Genomic DNA, 26,821 nt, shown 5'->3' on the forward strand with positions numbered 1-26,821 from the left:
TTCTGCACCATATTTCAGAATATAAGAGTACATGGCAAAAATAAATTAAAAAAAAAAAAAATCCAAAACATGCAGGACAAAAATCCTGAGCATTCAGCATCTGGGCCCCAAGGGCACCCGCAGGTCTGGCTGTCCCTACCGGCCCCTGGGTTTCCCACACCTGCCCATGGCACAGGTCACCATGTGAGCCCCCTCAGCCCCAGGAACACTGCAGCAAGGCTGGTTTCACACTCCTTAGAGCAGACCCACGTCCTGGCCTGTCCTTAGTCCATCCTCATCCTCAGGGAGGTCCCTGATGCCTGAGGCTGCCCTGGTTCCCTGCTCCTGGCAGGGTGGTGGGACAGACCCTGGCTGCCCAGTTCTGCCCTGACAGCCCCATGGGAGCCCCTGCTTCCACCAGCCCTCATGGGGCTCTGGCATTCAGCTGGTTTTCATATGAGGAATTTGGTTGTACATTTTAAAAATTAGCAATACTTATCTATTTATTTTTTAATACATACATTTTAAAGTGCTTTAAAAGATAAGTAGTTATCATGTGGTTAATAATTCATAGAAAAATTCAAATGAATCAGGGGACAATACTGCATCACAAGCCAATGACACTACTTTTCAAAATATTACTCAAGGAAAACTCAGTGATAGGGAGACCAAAGAAACATGGTAGGCTGACAGCAAGGTCAGGAATTGAAATAAAATAGTCCAACACCCACTCCAGTGCACACATCTACTAGATGCTATTTCTACTTCACCATGGTTAACTAGAAGAACTGACAGGAGTTAAAACTAATGAGAGTAAAACAAATAAACAAATAAAACCATTCCCGATTCTAATTCAAGAGGTTGCTCAGAAAGCCTTTGCATGAGTGATAACATATCTCTATTCTAGAAATTTACCTTTACGATCTCCTTTATTTTCAAAAAAAATAATTGCCAGGTTTGATTTCACTGATGGTCTTGAAAATGCAGAATTCCTCCACTAAACCAAGTGGCATTAAACCACACACACCTAGACACAAGATCAACAGCTAGGCAGAGAGGTTCCATATGGATACACACCATGTCTACAGTATGAGTAGCACATGGAGCACATAAATTAATTGCCAAAACTCATCATGTTTCCAAAACTATAAGAAAAAAAAAAAGAGGATTAGACATGTCTGGGAAAGTGCCCTCAAATGAAAAGGAAAAAAAAAAATGAAACCACTGTTTTAAGCAGTAGAAGTGTACTGAAGGTGAGTTTTATTTTATTTTATTTCATTAAAATATATTTTAAAAACATACTGTGTAAAAGAATTAGGATCCTCAATAATTTATTATTTACATTAACAAATTCTGTTTGACTGTTATTCTATAGATAGAAATGAAAAGTCTGCAGAAGGGAGTTGTATCAGCTTTTTCAGGACCAAGCAAGCCTCTTTTCCAAGAAACCCATTCAAAATGCATCCCTTCCCATTTCAATCCCTTCGAATTCAGATTTGCAAACAGTTCGCAAAAAGCTCAATGAAAGGTCATGTTGGCAAGTGCTGAGCACTCATAGTGAGAGCAAGGAATTCAGAGTGCTCTGCTAGAGAAAGACTCGGAGGAGACTTTAACATTACACTAGTCAAGAGGCTGCAGAGTCCAATCCCACTCTTGCTCCCACTGTCCTATCTCTGCTGAAATCCATGGCATTACACGACCCCTCCAGGCAGATCTTGGAAAGTTAGACAGATTCCTTGAGACTGGTTGGCAGTGGAGCAAGTGTTTTTCCTACCACTGTAGACACAATACAGCTTATCAGTCTTTTTCAGTCCAAATACAACATAAATCTTACTGTCTTCCTTCCCAGCCCTGGGAAGAAATATGCATAGGGAATTATTTCTCTGATGTAAACAACTGTAAGCACCATTCACATATGCTGGTCCTCATAAAAAAAAAAGTTGTATCAAAGTGCCTGCCATAGCCTTGACCCTTCTTAGCAGAGCAGCTCAGCTTTCCCATCAGCTTTCCAGAGTTCTGAAACTGTATGGGTACCCAAACATCATGCACAGTCCACTGCAATGCCAGCTGCTGCCTGCTTTACTATTCCAGGAAAGAGCAGTCACCCTTTCAGTGATTATATAAAAGCCCACGATTAAAAGAAGTAAAGCCATCAGCTCATGTGTTCTGTTTCCTGGAGGCACTCAATGGTATTTCTGACATCTCGTGTAAGGCACCAATCAACCAGTAGCTGAGCAAAAAGCGACCCACAAGACCTCTATTAAGCAACTGCAGAGGGAACTGACAAAGTTCAGCTGCTTTGCTTGTCTTCTTGCTTGCACATCATAAAAAGCGTGGTCACACCATCTGGGGAGGTTTCTGCTGGTATCCTAAAAGAGGAAGCCTCAAATTGCACTGCAAGCCGAGGAGCACGGCTGACAGAGTACCACAGCACAAGTTTCTGACGGCTGCATCAGAGTGGCAGTTCCCACAGGCACGGTAGAGATTTCCTTCAGCCCCAAGAGGCCTCTGCTGCTTTGCTTTCACAGAAAACGAGTTTGTTGTCAACAGCAAAGCAGTAATCTCCTTACAAGATGTCTCCATAATACACAACGGAGGACCACACTACAAAATCAGCTTTGTGGTGTACTTGCTGCAGCTTCTCTGCTGTTGGTCTTGTCTGCACAGCCTTATTCACAGAGTTGCAATGCCAGAGATAGCAGAGCCTATAGATGAAGAGGTTGGCTGGATGCTGGCTGACTGCATCCTTGAGCAGTCTCAGTCCAGAATGTCAGTCTCAAATGGAACCAGGTGGTAGTATGTCAAATTGGTGACATAAGCTGTTGGATCATCACTGTCTTCTAGCTCTGAGGTAAAGTCACTAACACTTTCGAACCTAAGGAGAAATGAAAGAAAAACAAACACCAAAAGGCATTAAGTCGTTAATGTTCATTTAGAAAATCAAAGTCAAAGGAATTGGAAGAACAGTACTAAGGGAGAAGGAGAAGTACTTGGAGCTGATTCCATCCACACCTCCTCCTCCTCCCTCTTACACCCATGTGTATAAGAGTAAACCATACACCAGTGAGAGCCATGGTACATGCAAGCAAATAATCTTGTTATCCCTGACTTTCAAAGCTACTGGTGAGGAAGGAAGGAAAGAACCAGCAAGTGAGCCTTGGAAGAGTGAATCATGCAGCTGAAGTCCACATCCTTCTATTTTTTTCCCCCAGCATGTGGCAACAACACGAAATGTCTCAGTTCTTATGCAAGAGTGGAAAGGGAACTGCCTTTGTTTCCCATCTAAATTTGGACTCTCACCCTTTTACTTCATAGGTACCTTCTTTGGGTTTGGCTTTTGTAAGAGGCCAAATGTCTAACGTGAGTAGGAAGATATGACTACAGTGTCCTTTCTCCAGAGCCTTGTTGTCCTCCCTGTGGCACAAAATTTAAATTTTGGCAAGCAGAGAAATCCCAAATATAAAGAGATTTCAAATTTAGTTTTATTTGTTTGGGTATTTTCCTTCCTACTTCCCAAATCCTGTGTTATAACCTGAACTTTTGCAAGGATTACCCACTGTCTCACACCTACTCTCAACCAGAAGGCATCAACTTGCTAAAACCTACACCTTCCTCAATTATACACATTTCCATTCCAATGAGGCTTGAATTTCTGCTATAAGAAACATTATCTTCTTCCTCAATAGCCTAACAGTTAAAGGCAGTCAGTGCAGGCCAAGGATTAAATTTTATCTCAGTTTTAGAAAGGGATTTGAAGAACTGTCAAGCTTCTTTTTTTTACACTGTCTTTAATATTTGGAAAGAACTTTCATTCACACTGATAGAATGAGAAACAAAATATAATAGAAACTGAAAAATTGCACAAGATGGAAAAAGAAATCCTAACCTAGCTCTGACAATAGCATGTATTCTAACACCTTTTTAGGCTGGTCTACTTCAGCTCTCTGAATGGCAGATAAACAGATGAGCTTTAAAAGAATTAATGTTTAAAATTGCATCTCACTAGCACACAAACTAGTTAGACTCTTACTTAAGAGTTGCTTAGGTAAGTGAAGCAAACTCACCCTAGAGGGTGACCTAAGAATCAGGTATTTCAGAGGACCTGAAGAAGAGTGGTAGGATAAATAAACAGATATATCTCCCACTCCCATCTCTTCCTGAAACTTTATTTAGAAGCATCATAAGTTATTGGATAGCATGGTCTTCACATCCTGTAATGTATGGCCATAGTTCTGACTTTTCCATACTCCTGACTGGTCCTTCTCATCTCTTTTTTTTAACGATGAGAACCACAACAGTTTTTTGAGCAGAAATTCATAGATTTTCTCCTGCAGTGCTGTTGCTATGCTCTTTGCTTTAGATGAAATAGAAATGAGACTGAACTTTGAATGTTTATCACCCTCATTCCTCCACTCCCTCCAGGCTATTTGCTTCCCTGCATGTGTGGGAACATGTGCAGAAGGAAGTTGACTTGATATCTTGCAAATACTTCACAGATCACGTTGTGCTATCTTATGCACTGCTAGTGATCCAGAAACAACAGATTATGAAATACCAGTGGGGCAGATAGAATGAAGAAAGCGTAAGAGGAGTCAAGAAGGCTACTCAGATTCTATTCTCTTTCTCTTGTCAATAGTATAAAACTAGATTATTACAACTGAAAGGTCCCACAGATTTTGTGGTTCTTCAGAATCACTGATAGGTTACTACAACCAGAATGTGAGGTACAAAGCAGTGGCATTCAGATGCTGTGGTTAAGCAGAAAGCTTTCCTTGCCACCAAAAAGGAAGTGTGCGCACAGAAGTCTGCAAAGCACCACTCTAGAGTGCTCATACAAAACCAAACCCAATTAATCAGGACTGTTTACTACAGTTATCAGTTTATAGGGCACACAACAGTCAGAATACTTTTGTGCTGTTACCAACAGGTCTTTTTCTCAAAATAAACTCTGCAAGCTACTATGGACCTGCAGATTCCTAAATGCCCAAACTCCTGCCCTTGCTATTTTTTCCACAAAGTACCTTGACACACACATTATCTTTCACAAGAGCCTACTTCTTGTGCTGTAAGACACACTTGTTTACCATTTTAACCTCTGTTAATGCATCAGAGGAAGAATGCCTGGAAAGCTGCCTTCCATGGCTAGGGATACCTTCCACTAGACCAGGTTACACAGAGCCCCATCCAGTCTGGTCCTGAATGCCTCCATGGATGGGGAGTCCACAAGCTGGGCAAACTGTTCCAGTGCCTTGCCACCCTTATAGTAAAGAATTTCTTCCTAATATCTAATCTAAACCCACCCTCCTTCAGCTTAAGGCCATTTCGCCTTGTCCTATTACTATAGAAAATTTCTGCTTTTAAAAAAAAAAAGTTCAATTTCTTACAAAACAGCTGTGCTACACTGGTGCCATTATCTCCTTGCTATTACCTCTTGACTATAAAATACAGCTACAGAATGGGAAAATTTAGACCACCATATAAAACACACATTAGAAATTTACTAACTTCTTGCCTTTTGACTTCACATCCTTTGGGAAGTGAAACCACAAATGCACAAAGTCAGGCTGTTACCCTAGATTTATTGCTTCCACCACAGTTTCTGGGAAACCATGCCCACAACATAGTTTTTATCATATTAGTATTTTCTGGCCTTAATAGTCTCTGACTTCAGTGGGATGACAGTTGGATGATGGCAGTTTCTGATCTCAGGTCAGAAAGTTTTGCTTGGGCTGCAGCACATTTTTCAAAACAAAACTAGTTTATAAGCATTTTTTAATCAAAATTTTTTAAATAATCAAAATAAGAAAGGAAAAGGCTTCCTTTGGTAATTTGCTCTTATTATTTCTCACTCTCAGTATTAAAGAGTGATCCACTGAGAAGTATATCAACTTTAATTTCCAGACAATGGCCTTACAAAATTACCTCTAGTGTGCCATTTCAACCTCATTAATACAAGCTTATAAGCTTAAACGCTGTTAGCAAGGTCAAGGTTCAAAACACTAAGTGATAAGTTAATAAAAATACTTCAAGAAGTGACACTGTAGCCAGAGATACACTTTAGCTTCTGAAAAAATCTTGTCAAGCTCTAAATCTTGCTAAAGACTGTCAATTACCACATTTCAAATGTGGCAAGACAGATCACTGCTTTCAAAGATAAAGGATCCATAAGGCTTTTAGTATTCTGTTTCCATCATTTTGACTGGTCTAATGAAAAAGCAAGTAATGTTTCTCATCAAAAATATTTAAATGCTTCACTACCTGAAGTTCATTTGAAACATCAATTACCTGCTATGACAGAAATCTGTGCAGATTTCCATCAATACCCATTAAGTCACTGACTTAAGACCTACATGAATCACAGAATCATTAGGGTTGGCAGGTACCTCTGGAGATCATCTAGGTCAACCCCTCTACCGAGGTGGGGTCACCGAGGGCAGGTGACACAGGAATGCGTCTAAGGGGTTTGGAATGTCTCTAGAGAGGGAGAATCCTCAACCTCCCTAGGCAGCTTGTTCCAGTGCTCTGCTCTCCTCAATGTAAGTTCTTCTTCATGTTGAGGTTGAACTTCTTGTGCTTTGGTTTATGGCCATAAAAGCCCTACTGGTTACAGGTCTCTGAGCCCAGAATACCTCCATGCATTAGGAGCAGAATTTACCAATAAAACTCCAAATTCCCTTTTCCCTAATGAAATACACATGCTCCACCAAGTCCCAGCTGACCTTTGTTCAATTATGGTCAGCAGTGTCTTCCCCTCTGAGGATGGTGTTTTGCATCCCAAACATCCTACTACCCTTCGTAGTAGGATATACCATCTGTAAGGATGTTTGTGTTTCCATATTTGGGCTCAAAGAAGCTCTCATGACAGTCATGAGAGAAAGAAAAAACTGTATTCTCACCTGGCAGGATCCCTATGACAACCACAGTTCTTTTTTCGTACAGAGGATTGAGCTCCTTGGCATCAATCATTCTGCCATTTTATCCCTTTTAACAAGAAGTCGCTGTGAAGTGTTAGCAATCAGGCTCAGTAATCTTTAGCCAGTCAGAATGACAGCTCTACCAGTCTTGCTCTTAGACAGACAACAACATTTTGCTAGGGGGTAGGGAAAGCTACACTTTACCCAAAGGTGACGGCACTGGTCATGCTCAAACCCCACTTACAAATGTTCTGCTGAATCTACATCCAGGTGCTTCTCTTTTCCATTAGGTATACTGTGGTCAATGACTATTGTTTCAGTGTTGGCTAAACAAAATCCATTTGATCGCATGATTTCTGTTGGGAGAAGAAAGAAAACAAGATGAAAAAAAAAGCTGAAAAACAACTGCGTATCGTATGTAATGGACATGGCTATGAACTGAGACGTGTGCATGACATTGAAAATCTGCACATGAAAGCAGGGATGAAGAGTTGGTTTCGTAGCTTCTTACATCTGCAAACTGCCAGTGCTGAAGCAATTTTATTCACCTAATCAATTCATGACACAGAGTATCTGAAACAACTAGCACCAACAAAACACAATTGTATTTTTCCTTGTCAGTCCCAGGCTTAAGCCAGTTAAGGAAAAATAAAAAGACAGAAAAAGGGAAATAAAAAGTGGCTTTCCAAGTTAATTCACCCACCAATTTTAAGTCATGTAAAGCAATAGCATGTGTTACACTGTCCTTAACCATGCTTATTTTTCTCACTGTTTAAGAAGCCTCCAATACAGAATATCTAAAATTTACACCTAATTCCACCAACTTTACTGCCATGGGGAGAATTTATAATTAGAATAGTATTTGATGTGAATGAGAAGTTAATCCACATCTGTGCTGTACAGAAAGTCAAACTAGGCAAATCACAAGGATTTCTTTTGGCCACACAATCTTAGATTAAGCTAGAAACGTCAGAAAATAAATAAACATCTTTCAAAAAATCAGCACTGACTTAAGTAGGATAACTCTTGATCTGCCTCAAGGTACAATGGCCCTGTGTTACAGCCTTTCATTCTGAGTACAACAAAAGGAAATTAGCCTGTGGCAGAAAATATGGTAGGCAGAAAACACACAAACAAATTTCAGCTATATATACAGTTCAAGTAATGAACAGGAGATGAGATAGGAGAAAGAAGGTAATTTTTTAACATTTACATGGTCCTAAGTTAAAGTCAGAACTCATTTCCATATTTTTCTTGAGAGTCATCTTCAACTTTCAGTCTGTATTTTACTGCAACCCACTTCAGTAGAATATGTTTGGGGGTTGTAAAAACAGTGAGTCCCAGCAGAATCACACTTCACATTACTTATCTTGAGCAAACATTGTACTGCAGAATAAGATTTACATCATAAATTCAAATTCAGGTTTCATCTAAGAGTCTAAAAGGGTAGCCCCTTCTCTCTTTCCCATCACCTACCACTGTGAGAAGGACCATATGGGGGACAATTTGTTTTTTTCAGAGAATATATTTTTGCCTGCTTTTCTAAGACTGCAAGCCACGTAGAAAGCTGCTGCACTATGATTAACACAAATGCCAGTGTTTTCCTAGTGTCCTTGACATGACCTAAGAGTTACAGCATTTCACTGCTTTACACATTATCATTTACTGCCATCTACTGACAATGCTGCCAGACACTGAACCATTCCCAGTGTGCAGCATACAGACGAGGTAAATACCAATTAACAGCAAACTTCCACCTATATTCTTACATTCTTTGCAGCAATCACTCCAATGATAAAACTAATAAACACAAGATGCTTTTGGATAGCTACATGGGTAGGAGAATTTTCCTCTAATTAATTAGGTATGACAAAACCTGCTATTATTCAGATAACATGGTTTCCATAGCTCCTCTACATACAGGAGTTGTAGGAGGGTTCCCTTTGCTGCTAGCCTCTGTCTATCTGACAGGCAGCCTTGCTCTGAATTTAGCTTCATCTTGACTGTCTTCTCTGTGTTGTACCCACCATGTGCCATATTCAGTCATGTACACACAGAGTACATGTGCCCTGAGGGGGTGCATGCCTTCCCAAGAGGTATATGAAACCCTTCCAAACAGCAAAAAGCTCAAAGCAGAGAAATACTTCAGCCTCTAACCTATGTAATTCCAAATACATTTATTCTTGATATTTGCTGTTTGCAACAACAGCAAGGTATTATTGACAGCAGCTACACTCTGGAACATTTTTATAGCATTTAGTTTGGTGTTCCTTCACTTCATAATGGGCAGGATCTACAACCCACTTTGCAGCTCTGGTCTCACAGAGTAGCAACATACTTCAGACAAAACCTGTTAATATGCTCTCAAGGGTCAGCGCTGAGAACATGACCTGATGTTCAGGAGCAAAGAGAGTAACCGTGGTCAGCCTTTGGAAAAACATACACATGAGGAATTTCATGTGAGGTTTCTACATCAATTCCAGGCATCATCCAAACCTCCCTAGCCACAAGTGGAGAGCGAGATAAGTATGTTGGCTCCCATTTCTTGCTCCCAGGAAGCCAGACTTGCATCACCCCACTTTGCAGTATGTCCCTAAGGGTGCTCTTTACAATCCCTGAGCTGCCCCACAGCCTGGGCTTGGGTGGCTCAGCAAGAAGGCATGAGACCAAACTGGCTGGCAAGATCACGCTTCTCACTGAGTCTCTGTATTACACACTATTCTTCTAAAGAGTTATTAGTGGGCTTTTAAACCATCTTCCATTTAATTAAAAAGATATTTATTTAACAGAGGACTAATTCACTTAGAACCAGAGCTAAGGATCAATTAGAAATAGTTTACTCTGTGTATAAGAACAACCTTGAAGGCACACTATTTACACCTTTTAGCATGTTGACTGGCCATTAACAGATACATCATTAGCACCAAAGAAAACTGATATCAGTTTCTTGCTAAATGGTTTATGCGTTTTGGAGGACTGTGTAGTATTTCACTTCAATTAGTGCTCTGAATAAGCTCTTCTTGTGACACAAACCCAGCAGTTGACATTAGGAGCAAACAAAATGTTTCAGTATGGAAATACAAAACCAGGCACACCAGAAGTTCGCAAACCTTTTAACAATGGTCAGTAGCAGATGAAGAGGGAAAAGGTTAAAAGAATAGGCAAGGATAGAGTAATACTGCTCTCCACAATCTCCACTAGCAATCTGTGGTTTACAAACTTCCTGTGTCTCCACCTGTGACAGGTTTCAATGTACTTTTCCTCCACCTGCTTGTCTAATTCCTTTTTGAAGTCACTTATGCTTTCAGTTCCACCATATCCTATGACAATGAGTTGCACTCATCAACTATGTTCTGTATGAAAACAAAACAATATTATAACCTTTCTTTTGTTTGCTTAAAGCCTGTTGTCTGTCAATGATATTGGATAACCTATAGCTCTTGTTTCAAGAGAAGTACAGGGTAGTGACCTCCTTCTATTCACAGCTCCGTAGATTTCCATCACACTCCCACTCTCGCCTCTTCTCATAGGTGAAGTGTTTTTCTTTATTTAACCTCTTTCTTAGAGAAGCTGTTCAACAGCTTGAGTCCTTGTCCTTTATTTGTGTAATTTTAAATTCTATTATATCCTTTCTGAGATGGAGAGACCAAAATTGTGCACAGTCTTTTCAAGATGGGGTTGTGCTCCTCTCCTCTGTTTTTGCCTCCTTTCCTAATAATATCCAATATTCTCACTGCTGGCTTTGTTCATCGCTTGGCACTAAGCTTACATTTTCATAGAACTGTATCAATAGCCTCAAAATCTTCTTTTTAAGTGGTAAAAGCACTATCATAAGTGACAATATGCAGTAAGGACTGCATTTTCCTCACATCCACTTATTTGCATTCATCAGCCTTCATTTCACCTGCCACTCTATCACCTGAACACGTTGCATAGTATCTCAAGGCTAATTATATGTTCTATATCATAAAGCAGACTACTGAGAACTATCTTTTGAATTGCTGATAGAGAAAGAATAAGGGGAACAGCAAATAAAGTAATTTTCATTCTGTAACTGCAGGAAGCTAACAACTCTTACCTGATATTTTAACTGGACTTTGAAAATTTGGCTGAATTTTATGGACATTGTCATTTTTCAGAACTTGGTCCAAAGGAGATCTCTCAAAGAATGTGAGGACAACTTCAGATCTTGAATACTTAAAAAGAGAGAGAAAAATAACAGATATCATTTTTTACCAGTGGTTTGCTTTATTCCCCTTCTCCCTCTCCACCCCTTTGTAGTATGACAGAAAGACTTATTACAGGCAACAGCTTGGAGGCATCGTACACAGTTCTGGCCCTCAGCATTTCTCCAAGATACTCAACAAATTGCTGTTTCTTTCAGAGTTTGGCAAAGCCCACCACCTTCTAATCAGCATTACAGTGCACGTCACCATAAGGAGGAGTCAAGCTGGGCTAAACTGGAATTTGGCTTGCTCACCTTCCAGGGCATGTTTATAATAGTCTTCAGAAGCTTTTCCACTTCATTAAGTCTGGCTTCTATATCATGGGCTTCTTTTATTGTGATGAGCCCTAGAAACAAGGCAAATAGATCATAAGCATAGACAAAAGCACACTTACACACATTTCAGCAGCCAAAAGCAGCCACTCAAGATGTGAATAACCTCAAATATGCCTCCTAGAAATGTCTTTTAAACCAACTGATGATAAAGAGTGGACCTCAAACCGAGGTGGGTGTAGTTACAAGCAGAGTTGCAAGCCTGACACAAACTCAGCTGTTTGTGATCATATTTAGGAATTGCAAGACAAGCAGAAGTAGAACCACCTACTCCCTCACCCACAGTTTTGCTACACAGCATTCCCAGCAATGATAATCAAACAGCCTGTTTTCTGCTTCCAAGAACCATTATTCATCCTTTTTCTTCCTGTCAGTAGAAAGTAAAAGAAAACCCAAGAAAACAAAAAAAATACAACCCACAGATAAGAGGAAAATAATAAACACAAGCTAAACAAAAGGCTTTGAGGGCAGTTTTGTATTTCTCTGACTGTAAACCCCAGTGAGCGCCCCAAGGAAAATTTCTCAGTATCATGTTCTTCAAGTGCAAGACCACTGTTTAGGTTTCTTTTTTTTTCATATGATCACTGAATTACCACAGTGCTGCTGAAAGAATTAAAATGGGAATTTTACTGTCCAGTGTCCAGAATGATGGATTACGATGTAATTTTGAATTGCTCAGTATGGTGATCTTCAACTGTAATACTGTATTTTGTATGTATAACCTGCAGGACATCTGTAACTTCCCCCTCCTCTAGCAGACTGAGAGAAACATAGCACAGGTTTCTCATGTACAGGGAATACGAGGAGAACTAAACCTCAAAATCTCACATTCCTCTAGCAGCCCTTTTATTTCTGATATTTGCAACATACTTTTTCTAACTCAACCATCATTTAGCCTCTACATTTGTGCATCTTTTCCAAGGAGCAAGACACACACATGAAAATGAAATACCTGAGAGAAATTATTAAATTTAACAAGCCACACCAAACAAACAAACAAAAAAACCAACAAAAAGCTGGAGCAGGAAAAGACCCAATAAATCAAAACCATCAAAACCATCAAAACTGTAAATCTGCAAAGCAGTCTGTGAGAAAGCACTTCAATATACTAAAATTGTGTTAAACTAAGTACATCTCTATCTCCCTATTTAAAAGACAAATGTACATGAAGAACCATAAATACGCACAGCGTGGGAACATCCACAGTTTCAGTCTGCATCAGTCTGTGTTGTTTGCTACCAACGAGATGTGATCCCATACAAACTTTCCAGACAAAAGTGTGACTTTGAAGCTGTCAGCTCTCCTCCAGTTACAGCTCTGAATAAAACAGAGATTGTTTCCAAAGCAACTGGGTTTACTTGATGGTTGACCCACAAAAGTAGCCTGTTTGTATAAGCCCTTCTATTGCTCAACAAGTCCTTCATTTTGCCTGTTTTTTCAGCATCACTATCACTTCACCTCTGTACAACTCACTGTCCCTTCTAATAGCAGAGCAATGTACACCTGCAGGCATATAAGGAAGGCAGCGTGTGTTTTGCTTTGAATGGTTACACTACAGTCAAGTAGCTTTGCAGGGAAATTCTCTGAAAGGCTGTAAATGAGAAAAAACTCATCTGCATGAGTCCACAGACTGCCTATTAGTTGGGTTGTGCTTCACATTACAGACCTGAATTGCAGACCAGCACCTTTCATCTTCCTAACTACTGGGTGTGACCAGGCCTGAGTGGATCTGCTTCACCCCTCCACAAATATGTTCCCATCTCACATCTGAATGATGTTCAAACCTTTCAATACAAGTGGTTTCATCTTCCCTTTAAAAAAAAAAAAAAAGAAAAAGAAAAGCTGCCAATGGCCCCATAGCTCAGACACCCACCTATGGATGTTAGAAACATGCTGATGCCCTGTTGTAGCCCACATCACAGAAAACAGGGCCAGCCACCCTGGTGCCAGCTACTGTGGGGTGCCTCCACTTCACCTGCTGGTCATGATCCACTCTGAACAAATACTGATATAGTTAGAGCAGAGACTACCCGACTGTGCCTCCCACCTTGCAGGTGAACATCTCATCATCGACCCACACAGGATTCGGCATTCAACTGCTCTGTGTCAAATCTGCCCTCAATCTTGGACCCTTTCCCAGATAAGCATTTACTGTTGAAATTAGCATTTTACTAAGAAAAGGGATACTTTCAAATAAATGAAGATATTCGGATCAGAAGGGGGAGAAAAAGAAAAACAAACCAAAAAAACACCTTGCCAACAACCCTGAGCATTCATCCTGTGAGGAAAACCAGCCAAGCGGTTAGGACTTTCTCTCATTAGTAATCAGGGAAAGCATCTGCAGCTCCACACGGCCTTTTTATGCTTCACCAAGAAGTCAGACAAGGCTGTCAGCCTGTTGCACTGTCACAGATCACCCCGTGGGAGGTTTCACAGCTTCTTGCATTCACCAGGAATTTCCAGCCCTGGTATATTTCCTCCTTCCAGTTCTTGGAATGACACCAGCCATGCAAACCCACACTCCAACTTGGAAACTGGCACAGACAACTTGTAACATCTGACACGATAAAAACCACTTCTTACTGAAGCTTTTAGTAATATCAAAACCAAAAAGCAGACAGCGTAGGAAGGAGAGTAAGTGATACATCTGCCTGGACAGCTTCCTATATATGTGCTTAATGATTGCAGACGAACAGCTTTGGGGTATAAAGCTGCTGACCTTAAATGAATTCCCCATGTAGGAATTCAGTTTGGCCAGGTTAAAGCCTTCCTTTTCATACATCTACAGCCCAAACACACAGAAACCACTTGCCTGGCTATATATATATGTTGAAACCTGTAATTTCTTCTGCAATTGCCACAAAGTTTGTAAGGCTGTCATTTATCTTAATTCTGCAAGTCTCTGTTTTTAAGAGTTAACAGATGCTTTTGTGGTTTTCAGTTAGTCATAGCCAATGATCCCATGGCCCGAGACGCTGCTCCCAATCCCACACCTGTGCAAACCAGAATGAGGCACTGGCTGCCCAAGCAGCCAGGAGGAGTGCAGGTCCCAGTCCCTCCTTTCAGTCCCTTTCAGCACTCACTAACTGGCTGCTGTCATCAACCACGGCACATACGTGCATGAGGAACACCCTGGTTTTGCAAGGTAAAGTCTGTGGTGTCGACACTGGTTTAAGGTGCTCTCACCCTCCCCTGCACCTCATTTCCTCTCCCACACCACAACACAGGGCCTTCTCTGCTTTGCCAGCACAATTAGGTGAGCAGCAGGGAATACCTCAGACCGCTCTTGTCAAAGGCTACACCTCAGGAAACCCCAGACGTCATAGAAGAAGCAAGAGACTGTAGGCTAGGATGCCCCATTCAAGCTCCTTTCTCTCCCAGGAATCAGGATTTGTATAGAGAAGGGTCACAGAACCGCACCCAAGTTTCTCCACTTTGTGGGGGCTTCTCTCCTGCCTGTCTTCTTTCTCCTGTTTGGAAGATTTGATGAGGCAGAAAGAAAGGGAAAAAAAAAAAGCCAGAGACTGATGTAGGATCTCCAGACCCTGGAAATGCCTGAACAAACAGACACACACACACATGCCAGCTGACTCTGCAGACAGAGCCCAGCACTCCCATCATTCATTAACCCTGATACAAATGCGCCACAAGCTGGATGCATCTGGAGTGTGTGGGACCCACTGACTGCATATGAAACATCCATACAGCAGCTATAACATGCCCCAAGGCTGTTGTCTCTGCCCACAGACCATAAATATGTGTCTAGCCTATATTTCCATCTGGGGCTTTTACAACCCAAGAGCCCTTACTCCACTTGCTATAAAATAAAAATAAGATACTGGTAAAGCAAACAGTATCCTGGAACCAGTTGTGTTTTCTCCACTTGTTCAGTCATGCAACAGAACTGAGCTCAGAGCTGGGAAATTTGTTAGTGAGGTCATGGTGAAAGGCTGTTCTCATGCCTTTTTCTCTGCCCTGGCCCTTGTCTGACTGCTAATGGAAAACATGCACAAACTCCTCCCAGGAAAACTTTGTTCTCTATCTTGTTACCCACACCGTGCTTGGACAATTAGCTATTATTTCAAGTGATTTAAATGCTATAAACATCTATGTTTATAGGGCTTGAGGTAAACTGGAGTCCCCCTGGCTCCTTTTTTTACCACAAACCCTATTGTCAAATACCACAAACTTCTAAGATTCCTTCACCCTGCACACAGGGGAGCCCACACACCGGGTGCTGGGAGGGACGACACAGGCATACCACTTAACCCAGGGTGGCACTCACCTGCTGTGTGCACGGCCCCCATAGTCAGTGACCTCACTCAATCCCTTTGACATCATCTCTGCCACTTTCCGGACCAAAAGCCCCAGGCAGAGTCCTCAAGACTCCGTGAAAAGGATTTGTTTGCCATTTGAGACCAAGCGTAGGTAGCAACTTTACACAGAGCAACACATGTCTGGAAAAGCACAGTACAAACGGCACCACAGGCCTGCAGCATCCTTCCTGCTCTGGGACCCTGGTGCTGGAGCAGCTGCAGGAGGCTGGGGGAGCAGGCCGGCAGCTGTGTACCTGGTATGCTGGCTTAAGGCATGGGAGAGGGGCCCAGAGCTGCAAACAGGCAGGAAACGAGCTCAGCAGCAGAGGAGAACAAACTGAGAGCCAACCTCTGATGTAAACACAGAAGCCTTGGTAGTGCTGTCCTATTACTGCCATGTGAGCCACCAAATCTGCAATTAATGACATTCTGAAAACCACAGATAATGCATCCCATGCTTCTACTGCAGGAAGCAAGACAGGAATTGCAGCATGTGCTTCATGGCTCATAATGAAATCACAGAGCAGTCCTGATGGTCAGCATTGACAATGAGCACATTGTCTCAAATATCCTATAGTGCCTTCCAAGGAAGAGTAAGCTCATGCCTAACTCCCATATGTCTCCAATGTCATCTTTCAATGATGATACCCAGAAGTTTGTTTTTTCTGGAGATGTGTTGCTATATACAAGTCGCTATGTATGCATGATCTCAAACTGTGGGCAAACCCTATTTCTCCAATTTAAAGGACTACACTTCTTGTTTGTGGCCAGGACAGGAACAAAAAATGTCCAAGAGATACCCTACTTTCTCAAAATCAGTTCAATACGTATGGGAGGCTGAACAAGAGCAGAAGCCAAGGTGTACTTTCTGAAGATGTGAGCAAGATGGAATGCTGATACTCCTAAATGCTCTGTATTTTAGTAAGTACATGAAGATAAGTATTACACTGAGTCCCTCTCATCTAGATTCAGATCTTGAGTCCATCCTTCTCTCTTTGCACAAACCTGCAAGCAGCAGTTAGGAACTTTAAATCTTTAGAGAACACATGTAAACTGTCTTGCATGGGAGACTGCTATTCTGCTCTCTCTACTGATCGGACTATTGCTTCAACAGGAGATATGCCTCTTTTCCCCAGTTACAGTATTCATTAACACTGCAGTGCTCAATATTTTTTATCCTTTTCCCTTGTTCCTCCTTTCCCTCAGATATGTACTAACCCATGTGTACACACACAATCCAGGATGGAGCAATAGAATGAAAGTTCCAGCCGCGACAGAAGATATACAAAATCACAAATAATGTTCAATAATGTTCAGTAAAAGAATCTGATTTGATTCATCCAAAGAAGGGCCAAATCCAAAGTCAGATTAGGCTGCTAGGGACCATGCACAGTTGACTTCTGAGCAGACCCACAGACAGATATTCCACAGAAACATGCAGAACTGAAGCTACTCAGCTGGCACATGGATCAAGGCTGAAAGGTGGCAACTCAGCCCAATGTTTTCTGCTACTGTGCTCCTTTGTACCGCTTGCTATTTCCTCCCTCTGCTAAACTGGGCTCTTCTCAATACCACTTCAGCTGTCACTTTTCCCTGCTTCATGGCCATGATACATTGCTCCTCCTAGCAGCTGCCCAAGTAGCATCCCTCCTCCCTGCAAACATGTGTTCCCTCAACCTCGCCACCTGGGAACTATGGCATTAGCCACCTCAGACTGGATTCTGAAAAGGGTAAAACTCCCACTAACAGCTGACTCCTCTCTGATGAAGGAGAAGAGGATGAAAGGTTGTTAGAAGGGCAAAAGAATACTCAGGGGTATGTAAAGGCAGGAAATTAAAAAAAAACCCAGCATATGGGAAAGCTTGTTTCACATATTCTTCAGTAACTCTGCAGAAATAACACCACAGGAATCCCTTACATCCAAAGACTTGATTAGATCCAGAGAACAACAGATAATTCCAGGCAATTAGGGATAACAGATCTTCAATTAGTAGAGACCAGGACTGTCAATTTTCTGTTCTCTGCCTGTTATTTATGCTGTCTTCTGCAGCATCTGATTCTCATCACTAGGGACAGGAGCTAGCTACAGCACTGGTCTGACTTAAGTCCGGCAGCTCTAGCAACTCCTCTTTGATGCCTCTTGCCTACAACGCCCCTCTCTGGGACAGTCACACTTGCCCCTTTCCTTTGTGGGGAAATTCATTCATCTCATATGACAACAGTCACTACAGTCTCTAAAGTCTTTACAAAGGGTTTGCTATTTATGCAATATTACTGACAAGATCTATCTTGGTGGCATTACTGAGGGAGCAGCTAAAAGTACATGGTGGAGTTGAAAAGAGGGGTGTATGGAGATGGACTTTTCACATGTATCACATATTGCGCTGCCCTTCTTACCTTCTTAAACTTGATGTTGAGGAACAAAATTTTTTTAAAGAGGTATCAATGCACAAAGTGCATGTAAGTCACTCCATACTTTTGAAGGTCCAGTAGGTAGCAACAAGCATATTGAAGATACCAAGATAAATCTGTTTGATGCAGAAAGAGAAATTCAAAACACTGCCCACACCTAGCTCTAACACAGGCCACTTCTTCTTTTGCAGTTCATATAAAGCAGATGTAGGATAGGGAAAAGTCCTATCCAAATAGCTGCCTGACTGAAATCCCCCCAGAACAGAAGCTGTCACCATGACCTCCTGAGGACCCCAGAACACTCAAATACTTCTGCAAAGCACGGAGGCAGTTAAAAGCTGAGAAATCCAGACCCTCAAGATGATGGGTTTTCCACACACTGTATTACTGATGATGGGATCTCCCAGGATCTCTGGAGGGAAGATGGCACCTCTTGGTGGCAGAACTCGGCTGACAGGCTTTCCCCACAGAGCTCCCTGTCTTGATGCCTGATGAGCCACAAAAAAGAAAAAGATGTAAAGGAAGAATGAGATAAAATGAATAAAGCAGTCAAAGCATGATGAAAAATGCAAGCTCCTACAATCATTTTTACTGCTGATTTCTTATCAGGTGAGAACTGTCATGAAAAACACTACTCATTTCCATTCCTTTCCACCAAAATCTTCCCCCACACATTGCCTTCGTTCACCACAAAAAAGCAACTCGTGTCTAGCTTTATAACAACACAGCCAGCTTCATTTATCTCCATCATTACCAATGAACCATGAAATTCAGCTAATAAAAAAACAAACCCAGAAGCCACAAACTTAATTTTGGTTACACATTTCTGCTAGAGCCTGATAACCAAGAGCTGCATCCTTTGTCTGCCAGACAGAAGCTCTGAGCAAGCTCCACTAATGAACTGTTGACAATGTCAACAATGAAAAGAGCACAATAGATGCAGTGTATTTATCTGTATTGTCACAGCACCGGAACAGCTGCTGTCTGTGGAAACCACTATGCTCCTTCTGTAGAACTCCCTCTTCTCATAAATCACACTCCCAGATGGTCTTGTAAACAACAACAACAACAACAATGCTATAATGCAGCATATAGAAAACTAAGTTATGTATGCAACATTTGCAAGCAAATACAATGTTCCTGGGCTGGCTCTTCAGGAGCTGCCTTCTGCTTTGTGCACGTCCAGCAGCAGCCCTGCAGGAGCTCACCATGTGCTTCCTGGCGCACAGCCACTCGGACAGGACACAGAAAACAGCTCATCATCTGCTTCCCACCTGAGGCAACCACACCAGAGGCAGGCACAAGGCTCAGAGATCAGCACTAGTCATCTGTGAGGGACTGCTCAGGGTCTGCTGCAGGTTAAGTGACTACCTCTATGCTATGGGGCAAATTAAAGGTGTAAAGTTTCTATAGGAAATCTCCACCATTACTGGAAAGCTTCTACGGATGGACAAAAGTCGAGCACCAGCAAGGCAGAAGGCAACAGAAAAGTTCTGGAGAGCCACAGATAACTATAGATGGCAGCATGCCAGTGAGGGAAACCTGGAGGCAAAGAAAAGGAACAGAAAGCAGCTCAGGGAAAGCAACTTGGAGGAGCAGAGAGGAAATAACAGAAAGGAGAGCAAGGGGGAAAAAGGCCACAACAGAGCAGAACGAGTCAGAGGAGGCATGGAAAGGAGGAAAATGAGCACTTTGGGAAGAGAAGCCCATCTAGTATTAAAATAAACCTGTCAGAGAGTTTTTGATTTGGCAGCTCAGAGTATCAGAGCAGAACCAGGTGCTACACATAGGTGCAATACAACCAGTGACACTGAAAGAGCATCTGAGTCTCTGTTCTGATGACAAGGGCAACAAACAAGTTCAGAGGAGTATTGTCAGAAACCACTCTGCCACTCCATAGGCAAAAAAAATCCCAACTTTGACAGGCTGGTAACGTGCTCTTTTGCCTTCTGGTTCTGCACTTAAGGGTTGATTCTGCCCACACTGAAGTCAAGGCGAGAGAGGTGCCTGACTGCACTGAAGCTGGATCATCTTAGATGAGAATCCCTCACAAGCAGTATTTACAGAAAATAGGAGGGGGGAGGAAAAAAAAGAGTACTTTTTCAGGTTTAGACCTCACTTTTGGTTTCTATTGGGTCTGTTGTAACTATTTCTAAATCATCAATTTTAAGTCAGCTTCTAAGTTCATAGCTCTGCCTTTCTCATACAAACTGATTTAAATACAAAAGTTGTTTACTTTGCATATAGAAACAGACAGTTTAGTACCATTAGGCTGTGTTCACTGCAAGAGTGAACTAGCCTGTGTTTTTCTGTGATCCTCTTTTCTACATTTGCCTAGAGCAAGGGACAGGCATATTTCAAAGATGAATAAAGTACTAGCAAGTTATAGGTAACATCATAGTGAATCATATTTAGTCACCCTGCAGGTACGCACATAAATAACCTTGTTTACCAGCTTACCAGTGAGATGCCTTGTGTTTTTGAATGTCCTTGGCCTTTAGCATCATAGTACACCCCAGATGCAGAAAGTGCACTTTGCCACGTGCTCTTATTAGTTATCAAAGACAAGACCAGATTGTGTGAATGCCAGACTCCCCACTGGGACCTCCCCTCTTCTCATATCAAAGAAAGTGTAAGATGAACTGCCACTGCAGAAAACTATAACTCCCATCCTCTCCTCTGCAATTTCAAAGCACTCAGCAGCTCCAACGAGTACAGAGGGGGAGAGCATTGTGGAAGTCAGTCCAAAAGGATGAGGGTGAAGAAAGGAATGGAGAGGATGGTTTGCTGCTGCTGAGCAAGAAAAGGAGCACACTCCTGCTCAGTATGAGCTGTTTGCTGAAGCTAGCAATAAAGGTAACAACCAACTCTTTCTAATATTGCTGACTTTTTTTTTAAAAAAAAAAACCTCTTAAAGGGTTAATAACATCAAATAGCTCAAGCTTTCACTCCTCAACCATATCCCTTAAATGTAACATACTGTAGCTTCACTGAGCTGTAGGATAATGCTAGTCCTTTTAATGCTCCTTAGGCAAACCTGTAGGGACTGTGGAGTCCTTCAATGCAATGCAAATTTGGTTTGCAACACTTCACCACTTCCTTCCTCCAGATAAAAGGCACAGCTGATATTCACCTTCTTTCAGAAAGCCCAAGATAAATACACACACATATACAAACTCACATACATATGCATATATATTTGTATGTATATAAAAATGCACACAAATGCATATGACTAAATGCTAATACACACAAGAGTGGGCTTTTGTCAGGTGTTTTTGTTGCAGTAAGTGTACTGAGCTTCACTGTAGGCAGAAGGACGTCTGCTTTTAAACAGGACATTAAGAAACTATGCTTACCCCACGAATTTTGTAAAGATCAGACATGCCCCATGCAATCTCTTCTTACCTCCAAAGCTGCATCAGTGTCACTTAGTTAAATGAGATTTTTATGTTTCAACTTTGTCAAGTTACACAAGGCTGTGGCCAGTCAATTTAAAATGTTGGTATGACAAAGTGTTCTCTAGGCAGAGAAGCACACTCTGCAAAATAATTTTCGTTAGAGCAGGAGAAGCATAATTTTAAACAGAGTATTACTGAAATTGTGACGCATGCTGTGACTGCTTAGAAACTACTCCCGATTTTTATTCTATCTCTGTTGCAAAGTTAACCCCTACCCCCCCAACAAGCTGAATAGATCATTTGTTCATGTTGGGTTTTGATTTTTCGAATCCTGGGCTGATGCTTTGCTCATTCCCAATTCTACTGAAGTCAGTATGTCTCTTCCTGAGAGAAAGGTAAGTCAGAAAGGTAAGGTTGCTGGCTCTAGGTCTTAGGGACGGATCGAGCAATACAGTCGGAGGATGATTAATCTTTCCCAGCTCTTCATGCACTAATGGTGTATGCTACCTGGGACTGTCAAGTAAAGCCAGTGCAAGGGACTGTAATTCCATCTGGCTCAAACTGCACAAATAATACCTCAGAGAGATGCGAAAATAGTTTTAATATTTTGCAAAAGCTGCGGCAGGCCTTGAGACATGAGAGAAACCACGCTCACTTGAGAGAGGCACTGAAGAATGAAAATGGCTCTAGGACAAGAAGTGGCTCCTGTGCACAATGGGAGGGGCAGGAGGCCAGGGCCAGCAAGGATTTGCGGCCAGACCCAGCACACACCACAGCCCAGCTGCCAAGCTGCCAACAAGAAGGACTACTGGCACCCTGGGAGGCCCAATTTTAGCCACAGTGACCCTGGCAGGTGCTGTGCCCTGCAGGCCACAGGCAGGCTTGCTCCAGACCTACCCAGCATTCTCAAAAGCCAGGGCCCAGGTGCCATATACACTTGAAGGCCGTGTTACTTAGAATTTACAGACATTCAGCACTACTAAAAATCACATTCTGAGTACTTTATGTAGGGTACACAAAAAGGGTAATAAGTTTTCACAATACTTAGATCCATGGTCAGCAACCTAATAGTATAAGACATCGTATGTGCCAGGCACACATCAGAGTTGAGAGGTGGAGGTCTGGGACCCGCAGGACTCCCCATTCCCAGCCTGCACCCAAGCGGGGGCAGACAGCCCTCCTCCGGCACCCAGCCCCCGCAAGCACCTCCTACCCCGCACGCCGGAGTGGGCAGCAAGGGGATGCGGGGCTTTGCAGCTCCCCGGCTGCCTTGCGCCCGTTCCCGTCGTCTGCAGAGGGCACTCAGGGCCTGCGAGTGGCGGCGGAGCTCCCGGGGCCGGCGGGGCCGAGCTGCCACCTCCCGGCAGCGGGAACGGGAAAGCCCAGCGCCGGGGAACACACGCCGGGAAGCGGGCTGCGGCTCCCGAGATCGAAAGAAGCTAAGGAGAGGTAAAGAGCACTTTTATGTGAGGCACATTAAAAAAACCACCCTACTCCACCACCAGGGGTTAGGGATCTGGCAAGACAACGGAAAAAGACCTGTCTCACTTTAAACACCCGTCAGAAAACATCCTCGGGGAGTCAGTCCGGGAGAGACAATCCCCACCCGCAGGGAACAGAGCCCGCTGTCGCACAGGGAGGGCCCAGAAATTAAGTCCGGTATGAGCGGTGGAGACCCAGCCCCGAGAATGGGAAACCGCAGACCCTCTGCAAGGGAGTCACACTAGCAAGGCGAGAGGCGAAGTGAGAGCTAGGGAAAATTTCCCCATCCTCTCACAGAGGAAAACATGCACAGAATATCGGCTCCTCCCCGTTCCTGTTCAATCAAATCATCTACGTGGTAGCTCAACAACTGGGAAGACTGGAAGTGCTACGCATACATCCATTTTTAGATGACCGGATGCTCCGCACCACTCTATACACTTGAAATATGTTAGAGCAAAACGCGTAGCTCTATCTAAAAAATACCTCAATAGTTAAACAAATTAAAACCAAGCCCCAACGGTACATCCTGCTTCTGCACAGAGACCTGAGCATGGGCAACATCCCCCGACTTGGGTTAATCCACTTCAGAAACTGGAAGGGAACACTCTCTAACCGCTGGTGCAATTCCCATTTTGCAGAAGTTATGCGAGGAATTATGCCAGCTCCCAGACTCGCTCTGTCCACTGGCAAGCGTCGCAGCCTCTTTTTTTTTTTTTTTTTTCCCCTCTCCTTGTGGCAAACAACATACCAAGATACAGAGATTTTTCAGCTACGCCCCTTCTCCCGCCAGCCACCCCCCAGCCCTTCCTCGGGGAGACCGGAGGCACCGGAGAGGGGCAGCGCGAACGGGGACTCCTTTGCTCCCATAGCCCAGCAAAGCCCGGAGCCGCGCAGCGGGAGACAGAGACTGGGGTCTTCCTCCTGCTGGATCCCCCGGCTGCGGGGTAGCCCGTATATTAAAAAAAAAAAAGAAAAAAAAAAAAAAAGGAAACACAAATCAACATCCCGGGCGGAGTTTCCGACCGCAAAACGCCCCCGTAGCTTTTCTGCCCCCCACCCCGTCCGGGCCCGCAGCAGCTCCTCACCCCCGTTCCCTCCGTCCAGAGGGACCCACTCGCCCGCCCGTCCTCCCCGGCCACCGCCAGCCCCGGGGGAACCCGCCCGCCCTCCTGCCGAGCAGCGAGAGCCATGCCCGAGAAAGCTGCTCAAACCTTGGAGCAAAGGGGAGCGGGACAGCTCGGGCCGGTCCTCAGGAAAGGAGTCGAGGAGCCGCTTAAAGAGGCGGCCGAGGTCAGAGTAGCTGCGGTGCAGGTAGAGGATGTTGCGGTCCGACCACTCGGTGCGGATCTCGTAGAACTCCTCCTCGTCGCCCCGCCGGCTGATGATGAGCCGCCGGATCCCGTTCACCCAGCAGCCCCGCACGTACATGTTCACCAGCGAGGTGCCCTCAAACACGGCCGAAGCCATCCCGCCGCCGCCCGCACATCCCCCGTCGCCGGCGCAGGGCGAAGCGCACCGCCCCGCGCCGCCGTGGCCAAGTTAAGAGGAGGAGGAGGAGGAAGAGGAGGAGGAGGAGGAAGAGAGAAGGGGGGTGCCACCCGCCCCACGGCCCCCCCGGCCCGGTCCGACTCTGCCCGCCGGGGCTGTGCCGCCTCCCGGCGCTGGAAGGAGGGCTCGCTAGTGCCTCATAGACGGCGGCCGGCGGCGAGGGGACGGCCCGAGCACCTCAGCCTCTGCCCCGCCGAGCCCCCAGCACTGAGCAGGGCGGCTCTCACCCCCTCCTGGGGCGGGGAGCAGGGTGGCTCGGCCCCTTCTTCCTCGGCGCCGCAGGAAGGCAGAGCCCCTCCCGTCCACGGCGGGGGGGACTCCCCCAACCCCGGCCTCGCAGCCAGCGCTCACCCTCTCCGCCAAACGCTGCGGTCCCCGCGGGGCGGGATCCTCCTCTTCCTTCTCGGGACGGTTTCGCAGACGTAACAGACGTGACGAGGAAATTTTTTCCCCTCCCAGTGACCCCAGAAGTTTTCTTTTCTGTTTTTTACTTTTTTTTTTCTTTAAACCTCCATCCTGGCCAGCTGAAGGAGGAAGAGGGGGATTGTCAGGCTGTCAGCCGCCAGCGGCGCACAGGATTGACCAGCGTCCTGCTATGCATTGGGAAATCTCGACGGAGACCCCGGCAGCCGTGACTGCACCACCGGGAAGAGGGGAGCCCGTATAGAGGGGAAAAGCCGGAGAAAGGGAGTATGGGGCTGGTGCCTGGGACTGCTTTAGCCTTTTAATAGCCTGGCGGGACGCCATCCCTAAGGGAGCCTCCAGCAGCATCGCATTCGGGAGGGAGGTGGGGAGGCCTGTGCCTACAAATACAGTCCTTCCTTCCCACGGGGACCCCATGGCATGCCCTGCCTTAACGCCCAGAGAGTGGGGCACAGGGAATGCTGGCAGGGGCTGCAGCAGCCAGCAGTAGGCATCTGGCAAAAACGGAGATGCACTGTAAAGCGACAAAATCTGTGGGAGATGCCTGGATGCCTGCAAATGCCTTGAAGCTATGGGGTTAAGATATACATACTGAAGGTGAAGCAAATGACAGCGCAGTGATGTGGGATGCATCATCCAGGAGGGGATTCTGCTTGAAGGCAGTGGCCTCAGGCACCAGACTTTTTGCAGCAGAGGGGCTTGGCAGAGCCAAGGGAGGCAGTGGATGACTTCCCTGAGTCATTCCATGGCCTGGAGCAGGAGAGACCTTTCCTGTTTGTATAATCTAGGGAGGTCAGAGGTCACTACACTCACACTATGTATTATAAAATTTAAGCCGTTTTTTGCTGTGGTTCAGGAAGCTAGGAATTCACACGGTAACAATTCAGGTGTAGTTTAACTGCTCAGAAAAATCATCAGAGCCCACAGACAAGACTACTGTTACAGGTATCAGCCAAAAAGCAGTGCTTGGAGAGCATTGCAGCTGTATCACCTTGGGATAGCACAAATAAACATGATGGAATGGCACAGAGGTGAAAGTTACTTAATAGTTTTCTGTAAAATGTATAATTAAATAACTAAGCAATACTCTTTTCAATAGATAATGTTGTAAATAGCTGCCTACCTAATTCAGGTGCCAGATGTCTCTATATTAAACCAACTCCTACAAATGCAATGATGTCGCAATTGTATATTTTATCTGTTTAGCTTCTATAGAACAAAACTGGTTTTGGTTTGTTCTGAAGCACAGTCATATATAAAGAATGCAAACTGAGTCCCATCTCTCCAAACAGAAAGGTGCAGCCTGTTTGCTGCAGCTTTGACTATACAGCACTTGCAGCTATTTCTTTAGAGAAGTCTGTATTTTTGAAAACAGGCAGGCAATACTCAAGATATAGCAGATCCTATTCCCACCAAACCAACTTCCTTGCGAACAGTGCTGGGCCATAGCTGCGATACAAACCCAAACAAAGCGAACAACCTGAAAGCAGGCATTTCCCATAGAGACCTGTATAGTTCTGACCAGAGCAAAGTATTTGGCAGAGGCCCACTCACTTCACCTTGGATCACCACAAAAAGGGTTTTCATGTCACTGTCAGACTAGACATCTCCCGAGTATCCCATATTAGTTGTTCAGAATGTTCAGTGTGGCTTCACAGGAAAGGAATTATTGTGAACCTCTATACTGCAGGAAGATCTCCACACAGCTCCTTTTGTTCAGGGCATGCTTTTGTAATCCCTCCTCTTGTTCCAGGACATGGTGGTCTTCCCTGTTCGTCAGTATAA

General features: G+C 44.1%; 1 protein-coding gene across 1 annotated transcript; it reads right to left on the bottom strand.

The window, feature by feature from the left end:
* Positions 1-1,813: 1,813 nt before the first annotated feature.
* PXDC1 (PX domain containing 1) lies at positions 1,814-24,657 on the bottom strand. Its single transcript, XM_032702035.1, has 5 exons — positions 24,277-24,657; positions 11,374-11,465; positions 10,972-11,089; positions 7,138-7,249; positions 1,814-2,854 (listed from the first exon to the last, which is right to left on the bottom strand). The coding sequence occupies exons 1-5, from the start codon at positions 24,530-24,532 to the stop codon at positions 2,737-2,739; spliced, it is 696 nt and encodes a 231-aa protein (XP_032557926.1). The 5' UTR covers positions 24,533-24,657; the 3' UTR covers positions 1,814-2,736.
* Between the last annotated feature and the right edge of the window lie 2,164 nt (positions 24,658-26,821).

This window comes from Chiroxiphia lanceolata, chromosome 1 (genome assembly GCF_009829145.1).
Source record: "Chiroxiphia lanceolata isolate bChiLan1 chromosome 1, bChiLan1.pri, whole genome shotgun sequence".
NCBI lineage: Eukaryota > Metazoa > Chordata > Aves > Passeriformes > Pipridae > Chiroxiphia > Chiroxiphia lanceolata.